At 33.9% G+C, this 20,024-nt stretch overlaps 1 protein-coding gene across 1 annotated transcript in view; it reads right to left on the reverse strand.

Moving 5' to 3' along the window:
• Window positions 1–20,024, reverse strand: part of CEP89 (centrosomal protein 89) — a 199,523-nt gene that overhangs the window by 49,468 nt on the left and 130,031 nt on the right. The window contains exon 17 of the mRNA XM_044664184.1: window positions 19,131–19,220. Coding sequence (XP_044520119.1) covers window positions 19,131–19,220 — 90 coding nt within the window. The remainder of the gene's footprint in view (window positions 1–19,130; window positions 19,221–20,024) is intronic.

Genomic DNA, 20,024 nt, shown 5'->3' on the forward strand with positions numbered 1-20,024 from the left:
AATCAAGGAATAGTTTTAAAACAAGGGTCATTCAGTGGAATTGCTTATCAACTCTGGGGGGGGAAGGGAAAAGGGAAGTGAGACAACATGAATCATATAACTTTGGGAAATTTATGTGTACATTTGTAATTGGAATAAAATAAAGATAAAAACAATTTTAAAACCAAAGGTTATTAATCCATGAATCCCTAAAGGCTTGGTGAAAAGATTTCAGAGAATCTATTAATATGGATAAAAAATTAAAAGCTTATTTTTATGAATTTCTATGTGAAATTTATCATTTCCTTCAATTATTTAAACATTTTAAGGACTCCATCTATCTTTACCAGATTGCCAAAGAAATCTTGTGTCATTAAAAAAAAGTTAAGAATGTCTGCTTTACAATATTCTCAACAAGCCATCATCCAGATTTATTTTGAAAACCTCTATCTGGTGAGGAAGATTCTAGTATTATGTGTTGTATCATTTTTGTACAGCTCTATTTGTTGGGAAATGTTTCCTTATAGCAATCTAAAATATGATGTCTAAAATTGCCATCTTTTCAGGTTCTATCCCGTAAGACTAAGCCAAATAGGTATGGCTTCCACATGACAGACCATGAAATACCTGATGATTTTTATTTAAAACTTTTTTCTCCATGCTAAATAGCTCCAATTCCTTCAAATTGATCATCACGTGACATGGACTTAAAAGTCCTTCTCAGTCTTCCTTCTTTTGGACATTTAGTTTTTTAAAATCCTTCCTAAAATCTGGTACCCATGCTTCTTATGAAAAGGAATCATAGATTTTGAAAGATCACCATTTTTTTTCTTTCTTAAAAATTAAAAAGAAAAACCCTTCTCCTATTTTAGAATTAATACTGGGTAACTACTTCCAAGGTAGAAGAGTAGCAAGGACTATGCAATGGCAGTTAAGTGATAGCTAGGATGTATCTGAGGCTAGATTTGATCCCAGGATCTACCACTGCTAGGCTTGGCTCTTAATCCACTGAGCCACCTAGCTGCCCACAAGTCCATCATTTTCACAAATAAAAGTCCTTTGTATTCTAATACACTTTTACAGGATAGTAGAGTTTTTTTTTTTTTACCAACTATTTAAAGATTCCATTTAGTGCATTACTTATTAAACAGTCCCTTGGTGATCTAAAATCTTGTAATACCATTTCCCCTCAAGGAAAGACTATCTTATCAGTTAGCAGGAATTGGCCTTTTAGATCTCCACACACAATTCACTTTTGCAAGGATCAAGAAAAATACCTAGTAAGCACAAAGTATTATATGCATACACATTTTAGTGTTAATTGCGGCAATAAGGAATTAAATTCTCTTTATTGAAGATATTCTAGTAAAGACTAGATAACCTTTGGTTGAGAATGCTAAGTGGGAAGGATTGCTGCTTAGGTATGGGACTGGACTAGATAAACTCTAAGGTCTCTTCCAACTGGAGGCTTATATGATTTTTAGGTTCCTTGGATGTGAGGCCTAGACTGTGTTTTATTTCATCTTTGTACCCCCTGTATAGTACAGTATTGTATAATAAGAACAAGTAATGGCAACAACTCATATTTATACTTCGGCAATAATAATAGCTAACCCAGATAATACTTCAAGTTAACAAAGCACTTTCTTCACAATAATTCTATTAGATAAGTAGAGCAGGTATAATTATCCTATTTTATAAAGGAAGAACCTTCCAGGGTCTGAGATCTATTCCCATTTTTTTCTTTGAAGTTTTACATGTGGTTGCTTTGATCTCACTGTCCCCTACTGAATCTGTGCCTTGCTTTTCCTTGTTTCTATAAAATTTTTCTATAATTTCTTTTGCTGTTTGCTCATTTTCCTAGCCTTTAAATTTTTTTTAACTTTTATTTATATCTAAAAAGTGGACTCTGTTCTCTGGTTAGAAGATGCACTTAAACTTCAATTTTTCCTTATTGCTGCCCTCAGCTCTAGTTCTTTCTGGTTTTCTGCAAATTTCAGTTCTTCTAAGGTGATATAACTGTCTGTGGGCTAGGAATCAATGGCATGCAGGACACAGAGCTGTGAGCTATCTTGCCGAGCCTAGGGGCTTCACTCCAGGCTTGTGCCAGGGCTTGGGACTTCAAGTAGTAGCTTTGGGGGCACTCTGCTCCTGGCCTAGGCAAGATCTCAGGGTCTCGAAGTTAGCCTGTGTTCAGGCTGGGAATCTTCTAAGTTGCCCACTGCAGGAGAGCCACTTCCCTCCATCCCCTCCCTCTCTAGCTCTGTAATCTATTTCAAGGTTGATATTGTAAAAGGAAATTCTTGGTTCTCTTTGTCTATTCTGAGTTTACACTTGTAAAAAGGGAATCCTTTATTCTCTTTGCCTAGATGAGTTAACACTTGAACAATAACTTAAGTACCCCTACTTAGTACCTCACTGGACTGTGAAGACAGGATTAACTCTCCTTTGTCTATCTTTTGATTAAATCAACAAAAGGCTGAACTAGGTGGAGGAGCTCACAAACCACTTAGAGAATTCACGCCCTCAGAAACTCAATCAGCCAGGAATCTGTGAATCCTTTTGATGAGAATTTACTCCTCCAGAATGTGAGAAGTGGATCCCACAAACACTGCCCCACCTGGGCAGTGTCTAGGTAATTTGGATTGTGATTGGACCCTGTGAAGAGGGAAAGGGATAAGAAGCCACCATAAAAGGCCCTGAATTTCTGGGCAGTTGGAAGAAGGGAACAGATTCAAGAAGGAAGTGGGCTTCAATAAGAAAATAGCCTTCAAGAAGAAAATTGGCCTCAGGAGTCATCTTGACCTACCTCTTGGAGGGAACTTGGGTGAGTGAATAGCTGGCTTTTCTTTCCTGTCTTCTGGATAGAGTTTAATTCCAGCTAAAGGTTAACAAGCCCTGGCTGAGTCAAGTACCAGAGAAATATTTAGATAGATAGGCTAAATGTCTTCTCTACCTTTCTGTATTTCTCCACTTTCACTTTTTCCGTCTCTTTTGTAAATAAAAGCTATTTTTAAAGTCATTTCAACTTTGAGCAATAATACTTTAAATAAGCAACTACTATATTATTTATAATTTTCATATATTTTAGTTAAACCGTTAAAATTTAAATCCTACAATATGAGAGGATTCTTAGAATGGTTCTAGCTTTCTCTGCTACTAAGATGCCCTCTTACCTCCATCCCTCCAGCTATCTTTTAAAAGGTATACCCCTCTAGACATTACAAAGGTACAGAACAAAGAAGTGCAAATAAAAGGGGCAGGTGTTATTATTCCTTTATTTAACATTTTAATTTCTGTCCTAAATCCTTACCTTGTGTCTTGGGATCATACAAGTCAGAATGGCAAGGGCTAGACAATCAGGGTAAAGTGTCTTGCCCAACGTTACACAGGGAGGAGGTTTCTGAGGCCAGATTTGAACTCTCATCTCTAGACCTGGTTCTCTATCATGCTATCTAGGTGCTCAATATTATCTCTATTTCAGAAATTAAATTACTTGCCTGCAGTAGAGGTAAGATTTGAACCCATATTCTTAGATGAAAAATCCATCATTCTTTTCACTATAAGGAAACAAGCTCAGGGAAATAGCCAGAAACTTATCTGTGGCCACATACAGTATAGGTGTCTGCGGCCAAGTATCTTGGTCTTCAGGACAACTTTTTACACACTCTGGACACCTGCCTCTATAAAAAAAAAATCTTCCTCTAATCTTCACAAGACACATTACACTGGGAACATTAGCTATCTGACAAATTACTTGTCCTTAATAAAATGCTCCTCTGGTTGGAAATAAGAGGGGCTGTCGACAAAAATGTTCATTTCTACTCAAAACAGTATTCCATTCATCTATTTAGGTTTTTTCTTTTTTCTTTTTCTTTTTTTTAATAAAAGGGAGCAAAATTGCATTACATGTCCTATAGCCTGATTATCACACTAGCACCCTTTTCTGATCTTTGAATTCCCAGTTCTGATATATTTCCCTTCTATCTTGCCCATGAGGAGCCATATAGACCCAGACACAAATAGGTTTGCATTTTTCTGATGTTGTATGAAAGATTTATTCCCAACTATTTGCTGTTCCACTTTCAACTATTTTCTCCATGCTGGACCCCCCCCCCCCTCCCCTTTCTACTAAGGTCCAACTGCAGAAAACTGCCCATCTGTAAACCAGATCTAAATAAAACATAATTTACAGATTAAAAACCAAAGTAAAACTATGCAGTGAACTTAATATATACCTTAATGCAAAAATAGTAAACTAAAAACTCCATGTTAAAGTTTTAAATTAACTATATTTGTTTTGAAGCCACGAATCAAAGATATCTTCAGATTTGGGCAGACACTTTTTGCCAGTTTACAAATGAGCCAGCTGTCTGCTACCCTTCAGGAACACTCAAGTTAAAATTTGGCTTCAGACACTTACTAGCTGTGTAATACTAGACAAGCTATTGAACCTCTGGTTCCTCAGTTTCAAGTATCAAATGAGATAACATTTGTAAAGCACTTAGCATAGTGCCTGGCATGCTTGTTTCCTTCCTTCCTTCACAATTGATAGAGAGCTAGACTTGGAGTCAGGTAGATCTGAGTTTGAAACCTATCTCGGATAATTAGTAGCAGTATGATCCTAGGCAAGTCACTTAGCCTCTTCTAACCCTAAATTTCTTTATCTATAAAATGAGGGATTGGAGAGTAAGATTTAATGACTTCTAAGGTCCTTTCCAAGCTCTAAAGCTATTATCCTGTCAGCTAATTCCTTTATATAATTTCTTTTTATAATTTAAGTAACTAAGTGACTTATTTGCCGACTGAACAGCACACCTAACTAAAATCCAGTACAGAAGTTTCTAATGCATTCATTAACTACTTTAATTGATTGGAGATTAAGTGCTTATGTTTTAAAATTTTAATTTTTTTCAATGAACAAGCTTTTTTTTTCCTCTCCTCATCTTTTTCCTACCACTGTGGGGGAAAAAACCCTTTGCAACCCATGTACAGCAGGACAAATTCCAACACTCAACAACTTATTGAGTTGATCTAGGTATAACTCCCCCATTTTAAGTAAAGAATTGAACGCTCATAAAACAAACAAAAAAACATTTTGTCCAGTATTCTGACTGGCGTAGACCACTGTTTCTACATTGGAAAAGGAGAGGCAACTAATTCCTTTATTTAGGTATGTAATTTCTCTTAAGAACTATTAATATTGAATATAAATCAGAGGTTTTGTTTCTATTATCTATTTGTTGAGTTGTCAGAACATGCAAAAAAAAATAGAAAAAAAGCTTGTATGCTTGTGCCATATGAAAGATCCCCAAACTACCCTTTACTGGATTTGCTTTGTTTACTTTCTGGGTGTGCTATTCACTCAAAGCAATAAGTTAACTGTTACCAGAGCTTTTTATTTTTGATGTTTCTTTGTTTTCCACAAACTGACCATTTTTTAAAAGCTCAACCTCATAGACAGTTGAGAAAAATAACCAATTAGTAGTGAAGTCTACTACATTTAATATGAGCTTTGGTAATTTATAAAGACTTGTAAATTAACTTTAAGAAGGGAATACCAACACTGTCTATTGTATTAGTAATGGTTTTGATATGTCCCCCCTGATATACCAGGTCTTTCTGAAGGTTAAAAAGCCAAATTTTTCCAATTTATTTTATAAATCTATTAGTGTAGTATGTGAATAGAATTAGCTTAAGCTCTTTCATAGTTAAAACTCTACTATCAGAAATGATATCATCCCCACCCCCCTTAGTGGGGAGGGGAGATGAGTTACCCTCACTTTTAGAGTATACCCTCAGTGCAGAGGCTTCCATTTGTCCACTTAAATTAGAGGTGGACCCACAGGAAGTGACGAGAGACACTATCTCTTCAAGTATGTTGGTTACTTCCTGTTGGGGCAGTTCCCACTTTGAACTTGGTGCTGAAGGATCTTGGCTGAGACCTCAGGCTGCTTCCACTATGAATTGTCACCTGGGTAAGTTAGGCTGACTTCCTTGGCCTACCTTGGCGTTTCCCAGACTCTCTACATTATGTAGGCTTCTTGCCTCTCTGATTGCTAAGGCCTTGTGGCGTGTAATCTAGTTAATTTGGCCTTTTAATCCTCTCTCTCCCTCTCTCTATTTCCCTACCTTCTACCTTCTTAATTGTAAATAAACTACCTTAAACCCTATCCTGACTTGGGTCTATTTTAATTATGGAATCAATCTGAACTATTGATTCCTGGTGGCCACACCTTAAATATATATCTATAAAATATCTATAATCTCCCTTTTACAGTAGGATATCATGGTGTTTGATATTAAGCAGTGTGAGGTTAAACTAGGGACAGAATTAATATAAGTAGGGTGAATTTTTTTCTTCTAAGTAAAATGAAGGTTTAAGTTAAACAGTGAGACCTGGAAAGAGCAAATGTAGAAATCTTTTTTATTATTCAGATAGGGCCATCAAAGTTATTTATTCATAAAAATGATATGTTTCCAACCCAAAGATCTTTTTTACTACTAAGGTAATGAGAACCCAAGAATTCGTTATGAACATTTGATAGTGTTGCATTTATAGAAATGCAATTTAGGGACATATTTTGCCTCCTTTTTTCCCCAATGTGTGAAATGGTTTTTAAAGGCACAAAAAACAATACCTGTAAACTGTACAATATTTATGAACCAACAGTATGTTTCACAGCCTATAGGCTCTTAGCTTCATTTCTATCTTTGTGTACTTAGCACCTACAATAGTGTTTGAGCACATAATAAATTGCTGACTGATTTAAGACATAAACCTCTTCATATTATGTTGATGAAAAGAAGTAAAGAGGTTGGTACAGCTCTTATCTAGTTATAGTGTAGTCCATCAGTTTTGAAGATATTTATTTTGTACATCAGGTCAGCACTGAAGTACTATAATACATTAGAGTACAAAGTTATACAAATTCATCACTAAGGGCTCAGAAAAAAACGCTCATGTCATAAAGAGCATAAGAAAAAGAATCATGAAATCTCAGACTGGAAGGGTCTATACAGTGACCACCCAGTGAAACCCATGGCTGAGCAAGAAGCCCTTTCCATCACATATCAAACAACTGGTTGTTCCAACTTTGCTTAAAGATTTCCAGTACAGGCATTCTACTTTTCCTACAGTTCTAATTGTTTTTCTGACACTAAACTTAAATTTGCCTTTTTGCAATTCTCACCCATTATTCTGTCAAGTAATTGAAAATAGCTATCATGATCTCCCTTCTCTTTTGTAGCCTAAAAATTCCTACTTCCTTCAGTAAATATCCTCTAGACAAGCATATTACTTATTAATGCAATGTTAGATGAATCTGTGTGTTACATGCAGAGGGAGTGTGGTGGCCCAGAGGAACGAGATCTGTGATATATGAACTACTTACTAATTATGTGACCATGGAGCACCTCTGTTTCCTTATGGAGGTAGCTTAATGTCAGGCACATAGCCTGCAGGTGGCGCATAACACTAGAGTGCAGCTTAAATCAGATGAAAATATAGTTCCTATCTTATTTTAATGTACTAATGTGTTAATAAAAAATAAATATATATTTTGCATGATAATACATGTAAGACCCAGACTGAACTGCTTGCCAGCTCCAGGAAGGGGAAGGATGGAGGGAGACAATCTGGATCATATAACTTCAAAAAAATTTATATGGAAATTTATTTTTACATATAATTTTGGTTAAAAAATTTTTTAGAGAAACATATAAATATGGGTAGTTTTCTAAGTCAATATGGAGCTTTCAGAGATATAAATTCTATTTGAATTTAACATTGGCATAGTGGAAAGAATGCTGGACTTGGAGACAAAAGACATGGGTTCAAAACCCGGTTCTATTGAGACTACCAATGTAAATCTAGATAAATAACTTAACATCTCTGTAAAATAAAGGTGTTGGGCTAGATGAATTCTAAAGACCCTTCCAGCTCTAAATATATGGTCCTTTGATATCTTAAAAAATAAAGTTCAGGAAAATTTAAAATGCTGATAAATGGGGAAGAAAAATGCAAACCATAAAAAATGTGAGATTAGGATGATCATGGCCATCATCATTGAGCCCCTATCAAGTGGTAGCAATTAATTTTTCTATGGGATACAAATGCAAATAGCACATTGAAGAGATATTCCCTGACATTTCTTTATTTGATAAATTTGTAAACCAGCCCTCACTTTATTGAAGCTTAAAAGGACTTTGAAGTTCAAAATGGGGCTATTCCAAAGGTTTCCACATTAATTAAAGCTTTTATTAGAAAATAAAGGATGGGTAGCTAGGTGGCTCAGTGGTTAGAGGGCCAAGCTTAGAGTTGGGAGGACCTGGGTTCAAATCTAGCTTCAGACACATCCTAGCTGTGTGTTCCCCCGGGCAAGTCACTTAACCCCAATTGCCTAGCCTTTACCACTCTTCTGCTTTGGAACTGATACTTAGTGTAGATTCAAAGACAAAAGGTATGGGTTTAAAAAAAAAGAAAGGTAACAACAAAGATAAACAATAATAGGGCATATAGCAAAGGAGATACAGCATGGCTTTTCCCTATTTAAATGTCATATGAAACAGATTATATGAAGATAAATATGTATTTAGATATTCTGAATTTTAAAACTACATATGATATTAGGGTTGATTTCAATTTGTCTATTTTGTTTAAAATCATAAATTGTGTTACAAGGAAGTTTTGTTTGTTTGTTTTTTTATTAAACTCTTACCTTCTGTCTTGGAATCAATCCTGGGTATCAGTTCCAAGACAGAAGAGCAGTAAGGGATAGGCAATGGGGGTTAAGTGACTTGCCAAGGTTTATACAGCTAAGAAGTATCTGAGATCAAATTTGAACCTAGGACCTCCCATCTCTGGACCTGGCTCTCACACTAAGCCACCTAGCTGTCCCCAAGGAAGTTTTTTTTAATCAGCATTTTACTTGAATTTTTGAATAACAGGAACACTATTTCTTTACATTGCCATTTCACTCATTAATGAATGTTTTACTAAAAGCAAAACTAATGAAAGAGCTTTGCGTACTATTGGTTAATGAATGTCAGTTATTATAATAGTTTGTTCTCTTTAATTTGTCTCACAATTCAAAATAATAACATGTTTTCTATCAGTTTGGTATCAGTACCGCTGCTTTGATACTTTCTCTCCTCCATCCGAATTGCTCATTTTAATCTAAACACCAAGCATAAATTCAAGAAAAGTTAACTGTGTACATAAGCAAAATATTTCTATTCTATAAAGTCTTTTAGGGGTTTGAGATATCTTAATATTATTTGGCTTTTTTTTAACAGTGAATCTATAATGAGTTGCTCTCAAACAGAAGAAAAACTGCCACATGAGGAACTGGAATGCAAAATATGTTACCAGAAATTTAATGTTCATAGTCGTAAACCCAAAATCTTGGACTGCCTTCACAGAGTTTGTGCAAGATGCTTGACTGAAATAGCTCATGTAAGAGATGGAACCATCACCACATGTATTAGCTGCCCCTTTTGCCGTTATGATACAGAGATGGAAGAGGAAAAAGTTGCAGGGCTTCCTGATGACATAAACATTATGTCTAAACTTTTGCTCAAGGATGAAACAACATTGAACTCAGACAGCAGTGAAGTGGTCTTAACCCCAAAGAACTTGGTATCTTCAAATCCTTCCCATGGATTTTCAAACTGTTTAGTAATTACACTTATGGAAGTTCAGCAAGACTGGACAAGGACTCCCAGCCAAAACACTATCTCTGATGTCTACACTCATCACAGTTTGGACTCAGTATCAGTGAATTCTTATAGTCAAATTGATCAGGACCTTTTTTCTAAACTCTGTAATCATGTACCTAGAATATTCATATGGCTATTGGGATTTTTCTATTTTGCATCTCTACCTCTTGGGGTCTATTTGTTGGTGATTCAGAAAGTGACCTTAGGAATTGTATGTGTCAGTCTAGTTCCCTCAAGCTTAACTATATGTCTTGCATATGGTTTTTGTCAATGTCTCTGTCAGGAAATCGGTGACTGTTCCTCAATAAACTGACAGTTATTATTTTAATATTTTGTATATGCAACCAAAATTTAAAATCTAGTAAATGACATTCCATAATTAATAATCTCTATTTAACTTTTAAAATTAAACAGTCAAAATAACTTATGAAATTCACAACTGAGTCAAGACATTTACAAATCTACAAATTATGCAGTAAATTTTGTTGTGAAGTTCTCTCTTATTAAGGTCTCTTCATCCTAATTTTCACATTCAATCTATGTCTTCTTTCCCATATCTTACTTAAGAAAATGAAAAATATCTTGAGAACCTGGCTTAATCTAAATTTTATCAAATAAATGGTGGCAAATTTTAAAAAGTGCTATATAGGGGCAACTAGGTGGCTCAATGGATAGAAAGTCAGGCCCAGAGATAGGAAGTCCTGGGTTCAAATGTGACCTCAGACACCTCTTGGCTAGGTGACCCTGGACAAGTCACTTACACTCAACTGCCTAGACCTTACTGCTCTTCTGCCTTAGAATTAATAAGTAGTATTCAATTCTAAGCTAGAAGGTAAGGATAAAGAAAAAAAGGGAAAAAGACCCCATACAACAAAATTTCACTAATTCACATTGCTGGTGGAATGTCAGTCTAAATTGGTGAAAAGTATCATTTTTTAAAACAAGACCATTTTATCTAGGCTATTAAGATTTGGCAAGTAGAGATGTATCAAATGCTTATATGTAAATGAAGGCTTTGAAAGCGCTTAAAAAGCAATCTGTTCTTAACCAGCCTAAATATTTCCTCTCTCCCCAAACTTATTTTAACTTTAATCTTTGTGTCAGTGAACTAATATTTATTTTGTTTCAAGCTCTGTGGCAAGCCCTGGGTTTCACAAGAAAGGCAAAAACAGTAGACTTTTATTTATTGTTGTTTTCGACTCTGTGATCCCATTTGAGGTTTTCTTGACAAAGATACTAAAGCCTGGCACGTAGTAGGTGCTAAATAAGTGCTTATAGACTGATTGAAAAGAGCTGCTTTCCTACTTGTGCAACTAAAATTCCCCAGAATAGGGCCAAAACCTTACAATCCCATGGTGGCAATGTGAGGTTGTTTATCAATCTGTGTGAGTGCCTTCACTTGTGGTTTATATGCTACTAAGTCCTAAATCAGTGTGACTATGTGTTCCTTGAGATTTAGAGCAAGACTAATGAGTAATGAAATCACAAATACCAAAATTTAAAAGAGAATTGCCATAAGTTAGGAAGCCACTTGGGATTATCATGTGAGAAAATAATATAACACAAGAATGAACAATTTTTGATAAAATGCTGGAGTATCTTTTAAAATAATGCCATACTTAAAAAAGCATATGCCTTTTTTTATTTGAAAATGTAATAGTTAAAACATAAAAGGAGGCTTTTTATAACATGGTTGGTTATTATCTTATAGGTAATAATGTATCCTCTTATCACATAAGTATAATAATTATTCATTATTCATAATGGCTAAAAGACACTGAAACTGAATTTTATAGTCAATTATCAGAAAACCCCTTTAATTACTTAATATATTAGTATACTTTCCTACCTTAGTATCAGAATATAATAAATGTAATGGAACTTTTCTTTGATTTCAGAGTCTTAAAATAATCATCTTAAGTATTAACTATAATCACAAAATGGGCAAGATGGGCTTTTGAAAGTAGAATGCCAAGATTACAATCTCTATGCCTCTGGCCTGTGAAAGTTGAATGAGGTAAGGGATTAGTGCTGATTTTGATGATGCTTCTTCACATTCTCACTAAGGGCTTAGGGAGGGGGCAGCAGTCACAACAAAATTAAATCTCTAATATGGGCTTGTTTATATTACCATTTAGCTATTCTAAAAAGCAAGGACAAAAAAATAGCTAAGGGTTCTGGATAATTGTTTTTGCAGTACATTAAAAAGATACATCCTCTAACAAAGTTATTTTGTCAAAAAGAATGTTATCCCCTTTCCCTACATCTATCCTTATAAAAAATACCTTTTGTATATTTTAGATACTATTATCATTTTCTGGGGCAGAGGTGAGGTGGAGTGGGGCAGGGGATAGTCTCTTAGAGATTATTTTAGGTGAAAAAAAGAAAATTAAAACAGAAAGAATTAGGTTCAAAAATCATGCTAAACATGTATATACAGATGAAGGTATACAAACTGTCAAGTGTTAGCTATAAGTTTAAAAAAGAAAAACTTTTAAAAATAAATGCTTTCTCAGTAACACAATTTTACATGCATTCAGCTCACATTTTCTTTCTTTCCTCTCCAATTCCTGCTCTCATACCAAAGGTCATCAACAGAGGATAGAGGGCTGAGTCTGGAATCAGGAAGATCTGAGTTCAAATTGGTCTCAGACTCTTATTTACAAGCTGTATGACCCTAGGCAAGTCACTTAGCCTCTGTCTTCCTCATCTTCCTCATCTGTAAAATGTGGAAAATAATAACACCTACTTCTCAAGGTTGTGATATGGATAAAATGAGAAAAAGTGCTTTGTAAACCTTAAGCACTATATAAATGTTAGCTATTATTATTATTGTTAATATTATGGATTTGTGATACCATGACTATTTTAAACAAGTTCCAATATCATAGTTCAAATGCAAATTAATGTGCCTATAACCTAAGATGAAGAACTAGCAAATAATCAAAGAAATTTTAAAAAATTTCTAGATGTGTATTATAATGTTGCTACAAGTGCCAATAAGGCAGCAGTAGCCAGAAGGGCCTGAGTTAATGTCTTTCTTCTGACACACAGGTAGAGGATCTCTTGATTTCCAAGTCACTTCTCTCTCTGTATCTTAAGTGACTCTCTATATCAGTGATTCCCATAGTGGGTGTCACCACCCCCTGGTGGGTGCTACAGTGATCCAGAGGGAGCGGTGATAGTCGCAGGGGCATTTATCTTTCCTATTAATTGCTATTAAAATTAAAAAAATTTAATTTCCAAGGGGCTAAGTAATATTTTTTCTGGAAAGGGGGTGGTAGGCCAAAAAAGTTTGGGAACCACTGCTCTATATCAACAGAGGAAATTTCTGAACTGGGGATTCCTCACACATAGGAACTTTTAGGTGTATATATGTGTACATACACACACCCTCTAAGCTTCTAAAAAACATGGCTGAACTGGAAAAAATTCTAAATGAATAAAAATGTCATGTTGTCATGTGAGATTGGGATATAGGAATATAATAGATGTATTCTGAAATACTTTCATTTTCAACACTAACTTTATAGTCTGATTTTTCACAAGTGAGGGAAAACACATATTTTTATACACCTTTACCTCTCCCTATCTGGACATTAACATCGCATTTAAGATCAAAGGTTGTCTAATTTCATTTTTAAAAAAATCTCTTATACTCAGCACACTAGAAATTTGATTCTAAGAATTGAAATTTATTTGAATAAAATCAAAATTAAAACTTTTTTCCTAGTTCTATTTTAAGCCTGGAATTCTATTTTCCCCACATCCTATACTTCATCTGTTTTAAAAACCATTTGACAACAATTTAAAACACCAGAGAATTTATCAAATGCAGTAAAAATAATATTAATGTGAATAATTAAACATGGGCCATTCTCTCCTCCTTTTCTTGCATGTCACTCACAAGGTATGTATAAGAAGGATGTAGCACACTCATTGTTTACTAGAAAATCAGGAAATCTTCCTAAGGCTTTAAGAGTAGACAAACGCAAAATTAACATATAATATAATACCTTTCTTTCTCCCTCACCTAGCTTGCCATATCATATTCAAATATTTAAGACATTTGCTTCACTTTCATCTCATCTCCAGAAATTTTTCCTATAGATAGTGTGTGTGTGTGTGTGTGTGTGTGTGTGTGACACAAATATTTGTGTTTTTGTTGGCAAGTTATAAAAGAATCACCAGGAGCCTGACAAATTATTTCACTCTTGTTAATTCAAAATATTGAAATAGTAAGATATCGTCCATTGATGTTAAATATAAAACAATGTAACAGGTTTTAAAAGTCAAGGCAAATGGCTAAGATGAGTCCATAAAACTCAAAACAGATTTTTCATTTAAGCATCATAAAATGCACAATTCAAAAACAAAACATGTCACATATTCAGCAAACAATCTAAATTGCTACCAAAGAATGGTGATGCTAGAATATTTACAGAGAGATTTAAAAGCAAACAGCTTACATTCCAATTAGTATTTTCTAAAAGAAACAAACAAAAAGACAGGGCAATATTCTGAAACCTAGATTTTAAGAAAACTTAAAACACCAATACTTTTATTTTTACTTGCTTGATTCTTTTCTTTTCCCTCAACCAAATGCCTAACTTTATCTTCAAGGATTTTTTTTGAGTTTATTTTAAATCTGGACTTAACTTAAATCTGTCCCAAAAAGTATATGTTAGAATTCAAACCACTTGGTTAAAAACATATAGGTCCTAAATCACTATTTATTTAAGGTATGTGACTATAAACTACTAGGCATCACTCTAAGAAAACTTCATTAAAGAAAAATTATTTTAGAGATGACATTCTGAGTCATGTATGGCTTTTAGACATTGCTTTTCAAGAACAGTGCACTGGTGAAAAAGACCATGATTTCAGTAAGAATTTTAAGTTTACTGGATATTGACTTATCAATCAGAAAGAGGTTGTGATTTTCACTAGTGAGGACTCCTAGATTCTAAGTTTTAGAGATCATGACAACTACTACTCCTCTCAGGCAAACAGAATGGTTCAAAGAATTGGTCATGCTGTTTTCTCTCAGGGTACATAATTAATTAATAAGACAGGGACATAACTATGTTCCACCCCATCCATTGGCCAAGATGTCCAATTAAAGGCTGGTAAAAATATTTTTTAGTAGTCTTTTAGATCTGATAAAGAGGGTTTTAAATTTAAAAGAGAGGAAAAAAGAGAAAATTTCCTTGATAAAAGTTTCCAATCCAGATACCATAGGGAGAAACAGATGAAACAAAGTTTTATCAGTACAAAGGCCCAGGAATTTACAGAGGACTTCCCAAAAGAAGTAGTAATAAAATTCATGATCTCAGATGTTTATAGACAAAAGGACAGAATACAGATAATAAAGACAAACCACAGATCTTAAATCAAGGAAGTAAATTCACTTGCATGAATCATAGACATTTGGCATGATGAGGCCTATGGCTGGAAATAAGGCTGAAGAAGAAATATATATTTTATTCGAAAGGGACAGAATAAATAAAAGGAGCACTGGAGAACTATGGCATATTAAGAAGTAATTTTCTTAATGAAGAAATATGAGAGCTGGGGTAAAAAAGAATGAGGGAATCTTCACAGAGAATTTGGGTGAAAATCAACAGAGAAACAAAAGTAAAAAAAGTAAAGGGCAATTCAAGAATAGATAAAGAAGCTTTGGAGTCAAGATTATGGATCTTTGGATCTAGTATGAATAGGATCACATAAGGCTATCTTTCTCATCTCTTGTCTTTCCTGACTGGTTGAAGGCAGTCAACTCTGACCTCTTTTTGAACTTGGTTAATCAAAAAGCACGAGAGGTTCGGCAGACAGCACCAGCTACAAACTGTATTGATATCCCAATATCCCCTACTTCCTGATCTTGGGTTCCCCAGGTACCACATCCCCCAACTATGAGCAGCAGAGGGAGAGAGACAGACAAACAGGTGTGCTACACTAACTTAAGAAGGTCCACCAAAGTTGTTTTTGGAGAAAGCTGTTGAGCCCTGGATGGAATTCTGGGCTTACAAGCAAGAAAACTTGGGTTCAAACTGGGTCTCAGACATTTACTAGCTATGTAACCTTTGGTCATTCACTTAACCTCTGTTTGCCTCAGTTTATTCATAAAATGAAGGTAATAACAACACCTGTTTTGCAGGGTTGTTGCAAGGATCATATGAGATAATTTGTAAAAATGTTTAAAAACACAGCGCCAGGCATAAAACTGATTACACACACACACATCTACATATATACATAAATGCATACATACATATATACACAGAGGTAGCTGGCTCAGTGAATAGAACACTAGGTTTGCAACCTGGAAGCCTCATCTCATGAGTTCAAATCCAGCCTTAGTTATCATTATTTCTTTTTTTCCTTTTTCCTCTTTGAAAACTTTATTTATTAAGGTTTGTGTTTTCTCATCACAATAATTTCTGTACCTTTCCAAGTATGTTTCAGGATCAGTACCTTGAAGGTTAAAAAAAAAAGTAGCAATGGAAGGCCTGAACTAGTCACAACTCCTAGAGGTTCTCCTCTACCAAAAACAAAATTACTAATCAATAGAAGAGCAGATCTCAAAAGGATTCGAAGATCCGGCCTCAGACACTTCCCAGCTGTGTGACCCTGGGCAAGTCACTTGACCCCCATTGCCTACCCTTACCAATCTTCCACCTATAAGTCAATGCACAGAAGTTAAGGGTTTAAAAAAGTTAAAAAAAAAAAAAAGGATTTGAAGAAAGGAGAGGTAAGATCCTATAGCCTAAAATTCAAAATATGACAACCAAAGATGAATGGAAAGTTCTTATAGTAACAAACACAGAAAAATGATTCCCATAAAGAAGAAAACAGGAGATTGTCTAAAGAAACCAATGGAGATATAGAGGTTACATTTCATTTAAAAATGAGATTTTTAAAGACACAAAAGATAGAAAGGGCCAATAATAGAAGAGAAAGTACTCTCCTTACAAATAAGATTAGGGGCACTAAAGAACAGAATGAGACAAAACCAGGAAATTAATGCTAAGGAAAACAAAAGGATTCTTTAGCTATATTAGCAACAAGAGGGAGACCAAATTCAAGTGACTTGGGAACCATTCCTAAGTAATTTTCAATGTTTTTCTATGAATGCTTTCTTAAAATTCATTCTCTTGATATTGTTTTTTCTTTTGAACTATATTATAAAATCATAGTTATACATACAACTTCGTTCTCTTTAAATCCTATAGTAGTCATAGGATAGCAAAACACTATGTTAAAGAGCATTTCTACACATGGAGGAAAGAATCTTGAAAGATTTACACCTTTCTAAGACACATTTTACTCATCAAAAAAGTAGAGCTGTTATACCAAATAATCTTTAATAATCTTCTATTTATTACAATGTTGAATTGTTTTATTTCTCCAAAGTACATGTTGCCTTCTATATACTGCTAGTAGAATTCTTGTCACTTGATTAAATGTTTTAAAGCATTTGAACTTTTAAGGCATATATGTGAATGTTTATAGGTGTTTGTATACATATACGTAAGTATGTGTCATATATTCCTATAAAACAGAAGGTATCATATTCAGGTCTCTGTCCCATATCATTTTATTTAATGTTTATTCCACTGTTTCGACAGTACATTACATTAAAAGGTTATTTCTCTTGTCAGGAGCAAAATGAAGGTTGTGATATTAATTCTAAAGTACACCAAACAAAACCAAAACTGTGAGCTAACTATCTTCTTAACATAGCAACATATTTGTCTTCAGTAAATATAAGCTATAACATCAAGAAGATAAGTTTTAAAAAAGAAAAATTGTTATCAACATTTTGATGTTTTAAATAAAAGAATGAATATTTTTTAATATTTTAATTTGAAAATATATTCACTTGGAAAATAACCTCAATACGAAATGTCTCTTACATAATAATACTAATACTTTTAGATCAGGATCAAAATATGAAATAAAATAACTACTACAATTAAGTTTATAAAAGCTAACCATCTGTAACTATCATATCTTTTTCCAGACTTTTTGATGTGTCAAGAATTCATTGCCCACAAAATCTATATATATTCAGTTCCTGGAATAAAATTTCTTCTTTTATGCTATTGTCAATTTCATGTTGTTCAAAATAATTAATTTGATGTATCCTGGATTAAACTTTTGGTAAACTAGTTTACACTAAGAAGTATGTCAGTTTAAAAGTCCTTAAAAACAAAGCTAATTAAGCAGCATATGCCCCAGAAAATCACAACATTCCTACCCTCTGTTAGTAAACAATTGCTCAGAATTTAAATACAATATTCTACAGAACTCTAGAAAGTCAACCTTGGATGTGCAAGGCAGTATGGTACAGTGGAAAGAATATTGATGCCAAGACCCAAATTCTTGTCTTGGCTTTATTATAAAACAAACAAACAAAAAACAACCTGTGACCTTAGGCAGATCTCTTTTGTCCTCTTTTTGTTCTTGATTTCTTCCTCTGGAAAATGAGGAGAATGGATTAACCTCTAACGTCTTTTTCTAGTTAAAAAATTTTCTGTGGACTAATTCTATTAGCTATTTCCATCATGAGAAGGAAGAAAGCTGTCCCCTCAAGGAAAAATTAGGTATGTATATTAGCTTTGTCAGGAAGAAAGTATTTTTAACTAAATTAATCCAGAGTCAGAGATTGAGATTCTATTCCTGAGAAAATTAAAATATGACACTGCAGGCATTTTCCTACAACAGCAAGGGTATGGCAGCCTAAATATCCTGAATATACGTTATTAAAATTAGGAAAATGAGACTGGCCCCACTTTTACTTGGTATGACTCCACCAAATGTACTACTCTATCAAACCTAAAATTAAAATCTCAGAGATCTGAGATAAATAAATACCACAAAAAATATCTCCCATAAAACAATGTCAAAAAAAGTACTCAGCATTTTAAGACAAATTCAGTTAAGGAAGACAGATAAACCATGAACACCATCCATCTGGTAGAGAAATGTGGAAAATGGAACCATGTTGCCAGGGGAAGACTTAAGGGGTGATCAGCTAAAATGTAGTCATTTAGAGGGGAAAGGAAAGGAGCTCTATTATGTAGTAATTACCTATTTTTCCTTTACAAATAATTATTTTAACTATTAACAATTATTTAACTAATTAATTTATTTAACTATATTAGCTAAACTCAGTTCTGCTTATCAGAGTAGAACTATTGTCAAAGCCTATTAAATGTCAGCACTTTAAAGAAAATCCCTGACCACTTTGTCCAAATTATGGCTCTAAGATTAATTAATGTACATAGATTGTATGTAAACTAGTATATCTCCTAATTGATTCAGCTATATGTATATGCATAATGTTAAACATCATACCTGAGAACAGCAACTCATCCCATTTTTCCAAAGGGATATTTACAAGTTTCCCTAAATAGGGCACTCACCTTCACTTTTTCCTCTAATCTTCCTAAGCGAAAATTCCCTTCAATTATTTTGTAGAGAACGCCTTGCTTTTCAATTTCAAGGCACTGAGCCTGCCAAAAAAAAAAAGAAAAAGAAAAAGAAAAAAGAAGATATTTTAGAGACTTCTGCAACTGGGCAGAAGCACTGCTGGTATGATGAATATACTACAGAAAGCATAGTCCCATAATATCATGTCTCATCATTCATATCACCTTCTTTTAAATGTCCAGGTACATAGTGCTGGCTTTAGCTAGAATGTTGACAGTGCATACCAAAGGGAAATGGAGAAGTGTGCAAATAAATCATATGCATTGATATGAAATAGTTTAAGTTTGAAGTTGTACAAATTTGAATCATATTTTGAAATTATTGAAGAATCAATACCTTTTGGAAGTACAAGTACACTAACAATATCAAATGGGAAAAAATAATACAAGCAAATATCACTAACTTTAAATGTTTCCTGTTGCATAATAGTTAGTTTAATTATATTAAGTTGTCCTTGAATCACAAATGTCTTCTGAACGAAATAATAAAACTGATAATTGTCCAGAAACATCTTTTTGATCTGAGTTAATATGATTAATACAAGTTGAAAAGTAAATGACCATATTTTTAAATGTTTATTTTTTCTTTCAGTCTAAATTAAACACTTTGAACATTTAAAAATTCTTACAATATCCCATATGAAATAGTTTAGGAATGTCTATTCCACACACCAAAGAAAGAAATTAAGATAAAACAAAAATATACAATTGGAAAACCTAAATTAAGAGTCAGAAGGCTCTGCCACTTATTAGTTATGATATTATTAGGCAAGTCACTTAATTTCTGAGGGTCTGTTTCCTTAGGTGTAAAAGAAAGAATTTCATTAG

This window comes from Gracilinanus agilis, chromosome 2 (assembly GCF_016433145.1).
Source record: "Gracilinanus agilis isolate LMUSP501 chromosome 2, AgileGrace, whole genome shotgun sequence".
NCBI lineage: Eukaryota > Metazoa > Chordata > Mammalia > Didelphimorphia > Didelphidae > Gracilinanus > Gracilinanus agilis.